We start from the raw sequence: 3999 nt of genomic DNA, 5'->3' as shown, positions 1-3999 counted from the left end.
GAGGTATTATGTATTATATTGTACACCATACACAGATGAGGTATTATGTATTATATTGTACACCATACACAGATGAGGTATTATGTATTATATTGTACACCATACACAGATGAGGTATTATGTATTATATTATATTGTACACCATACACAGATGAGGTATTATATATTTATATCATATTGTACACCATACACAAATGAGGTATTATGTATTATATTGTACACCATAAACAGATGAGGTATTATGTATTATATTATATTGTACACCATACACAGATGAGGTATTATGTATTATATTGTACACCATACACAGATGGGGTATTATATATTTATATTATATTTTACACCATACACAGATGAGGTATTATGTATTATATCATATTGTACACCATACACAGATGAGGTATTATGTATTTATATTATATTGTACACCATACACAGATGAGGTATTATATATTTATATTTTATTGTACACCATACACACATGAGGTATTATATATTATATTTTACACCATACACAGATGAGGTCCTATTTATGTATATTATATTTTACACCATACATATTTATCCTTGAATAAGTGCAACAAATTACTGACCCAAGATAATAACAAATTTTGTTGCTCGTTTATGTCCAAAGCAAATATTAATAAAACTGATCTAATTTCTTACCTCTACACATAGGCAGCTGACCAGTCCACTGAACTCCATGCTGGTCACCCTCACAAATAACGCCATAGTTTCCGATGAGCTGGTAACTTCTCTGACAAGCAAACTTACAGACACTGCCCCACCTTGACCCACCAGTACACATCATATACCCATTATTTGGGGCCTTCAGAGGGGGACATTTCTGGACTATGGATAATCAGCCGTGTTAAATGGACACAAATTCTTGAAACGATAAAATGATAAGATATTTACACATAAAGACGTACGACAGTACTAGATAAAATAACGTTTGGTTTGTAACGTATTTCAAAACCCTGGCAAGGCCTGCTGGTTGGAGCGCTCGACTCGCAACCTGCGGGTCGCAGGATAGAAACCTGCTGTCGAAAACGTTTGTATTTTAAGCCTCAGAGGTGCCTAATGTTACAGTAGCCGAAGAGTTGATGGTTAATATTAGGGAAAGTGGCAGATAGCCTTAGCAGCCTTGCAATAAAAGAAAACAACAACAAACAAAGAAAATAGAGAAAAATGCTCTGAAGTCTCTAGAGTTAGTGTTAGTTCTCAGAGATAACAAGTTCCAAATGCCACGTCCGAACCAAGTCGTTGTGTTTGTTTGAGCCGTTAATAATAAAAGTTATTATGTTGATTTAGCTGTTAATAGAACCAAGCCATTGTATTATATTCGGCTGTTAATAGAACCAAGTCGTTGTATTGGTTTTGACTGTTAGTAGGACCAAGTTGTTGTATTAGTTTTGGCTGTTAATAGAACCAAGTCATTGCATTATATTCGGCTGTTAATAGAACCAAGTCGTTGTGTTAGTTTTGGCTGTTAGTAAGACCAAGTCGTTGTGTTGGTTTTGAACTCTTAGTAGGACCAGGTCGTTGTGTTAGTTTTGACTGTTAATAGAACCAAGTCATTGCATTATATACGGCTGTTAATAGAACCAAGTCGTTGTGTTAGTTTTGGCTGTTAGTACGACCAAGTCGTTGTGTTGGTTTTGAACTCTTAGTAGGACCAGGTCGTTGTGTTAGTTTTGACTGTTAATAGAACCAAGTCATTGTATTATATTCGGCTGTTAATAGAACCAAGTCATTGTATTATATTCGGCTGTTAATAGAACCAAGTCATTGTATTAGTTTTGGCTGTTAGTAAGACCAAGTTGTTGTATTAGTTTTGACTGTTAATAGAACCAAGTCGTTGTGTTAGTTTTGACTGTTAATAGAACCAAGTCGTTGTGTTAGTTTTGAACTCTTAGTAGGACCAAGTCGTTGTGTTATTTTGACTGTTAATAGAACCAAGTCGTTGTGTTGGTTTTGAACTCTTAGTAGGACCAAGTCGTTGTGTTGATTTTGGCTGTTAATAAGACCAAGTCATTGTGTTATATTCGGCTGTTAATAGAACCAAGTCGTTGTGTTGGTTTTGACTGTTAGTAGGACCAAGTTGTTGTATTAGTTTTGGCTGTTAATAAGACCAAGTCGTTGTGTTGGTTTTGACTGTACTAGAACCAAGTAGTTGTGATGATTTTGGCTGTTAATAAGACCAAGTCGTTGTGTTAGATTTAGCTGCTAATAACATCAACCCGATGTTCTAGTCTTGGCTCTTAATAGGACAAAGTCATTGTATTTGTTTTTGATGTGATTAAGACCAAGTCACTGTGTTTGTTTTGGATCTGATTAGGACTAAGTTATTGTGCTTATTTTGGATCTGATTAGGACCAAGTCATTCATTGTGTTTGTTTTGGATCTGATTAGGACCAAGTCATTCGTTGTGTTTGTTTTTGGATCTGATTAGGACCAAGTCATTCATTGTGTTTGTTTTTGATCTGATTAGGACCAAGTCATTCATTGTGTTTGTTTTTGATCTGATTAGGACCAAGTCATTCATTGTGTTTGTTTTTGATCTGATTAGAACCAAGTCATTCATTGTGTTTGTTTTTGATCTGATTAGGACCAAGTCATTCATTGTGTTTGTTTTCGATCTGATTAGGACCAAGTCATTCATTGTGTTTGTTTTTGATCTGATTAGGACCAAGTCATTCATTGTGTTTGTTTTCGATCTGATTAGGACCAAGTCATTCATTATGTTTGTTTTGATCTGATTAGGACCAAGTCATTCCTTGTGTTTGTTTTTGATCTGATTAGGACCAAGTCATTCATTATGTTTGTTTTGGATCTGATTAGGACCAAGTCATTCATTATGTTTGTTTTGGATCTGATTAGGACTAAGTTATTGTATTTATTTCCAACATTAACACAAGTGTATCACATTCTTATAGAACATGATCGACCCACCTTTCACTTTTAGCCGAAACTGGCAGGTTTGAAGTTTAACTCCAAACTTTTCGACATGAAGCTGTATAAAATATTCACCTTCAGCCACCTCGGTCCCTGGCTTAGGACCGACAGTTACAACAATGTTTGCTGACGTAGGGGAACTAGTCAACCTACAGACGAAGATATGGTAAACAATATCAGTTTCATCGTTTGTACTGAAAAAGAATGTTAGTAACAAACACGAAGAACCACAAAAACACATAAAACAATCCGGAATATTGTATGAGATACTTGTATTTTGTTACAAAATTGTATTTTACATAAGGAACAAACTAACATTCTATTACCCTTAACGATCTTTACCTAAATAACTTACAATCTAACATTATATTACCCTTAACAATAGCCCCCCAGTGGCATAGCATCATGTCTGCGGACTTACAACGCCAGAAATCGGGTTTCGATACTCGTGGTGATCAGAGCACAGATAACCCATTGTGTAGCTTTGTGCTTAATTACAAACAAATCCGTAATGATCTTTACCTAAATAACTTACAATCTAACATTATATTACTCTTAACGATATTTATCTAAATAACTTACAATCTAACATTCTATTACCCTTAACGATCTTTATCTAAATAACTTACAATCTAACATTCTATTACCCTTAACGATATTTACCTAAATAACTTACAATCTAACATTCAATTACCCTTAACGATCTTTACCTAAATAACTTGCAATCTAACATTCTATTACCCTTAACGATATTTATCTAAATAACTTACAATCTAACATTCTATTACCCTTAACGATTTTTATCTAAATAACTTACAATCTAACATTCCATTACCCTTAACGATCTTTATCTAAATAACTTACAATCTAACATTCCATTACCCTTAACGATCTTTATCTAAATAACTTACAATCTAGCATTCCATTACCCTTAACGATCTTTACCTAAATAACTTACAATCTAACATTCCATTACCCTTAACGATCTTTATCTAAATAACTTACAATCTAACATTCTATTACCCTTAACTATCTTTACCT

The 3999-nt window shown here is 34.0% G+C and overlaps 1 protein-coding gene across 1 annotated transcript in view; it reads right to left on the bottom strand.

Moving 5' to 3' along the window:
* LOC111089466 overlaps positions 1-3999 on the bottom strand; it is a gene marked incomplete at its 3' end in the record, with an annotated part of 24803 nt that overhangs the window by 1133 nt on the left and 19671 nt on the right. Inside the window, exons 6-7 of the mRNA XM_022402022.1 lie at positions 2956-3107; positions 667-852 (exon numbers count right to left, since the gene is read on the bottom strand). Coding sequence (XP_022257730.1) covers positions 667-852; positions 2956-3107 — 338 coding nt within the window. The remainder of the gene's footprint in view (positions 1-666; positions 853-2955; positions 3108-3999) is intronic.

Source organism: Limulus polyphemus, unplaced genomic scaffold, assembly GCF_000517525.1.
Source record: "Limulus polyphemus unplaced genomic scaffold, Limulus_polyphemus-2.1.2 Scaffold6330, whole genome shotgun sequence".
In the NCBI taxonomy this organism is placed as follows: domain Eukaryota; kingdom Metazoa; phylum Arthropoda; class Merostomata; order Xiphosura; family Limulidae; genus Limulus; species Limulus polyphemus.
Note: the sequence above shows the minus strand (reverse complement) of the source record. Positions and strands in the feature narration are given on the sequence as shown.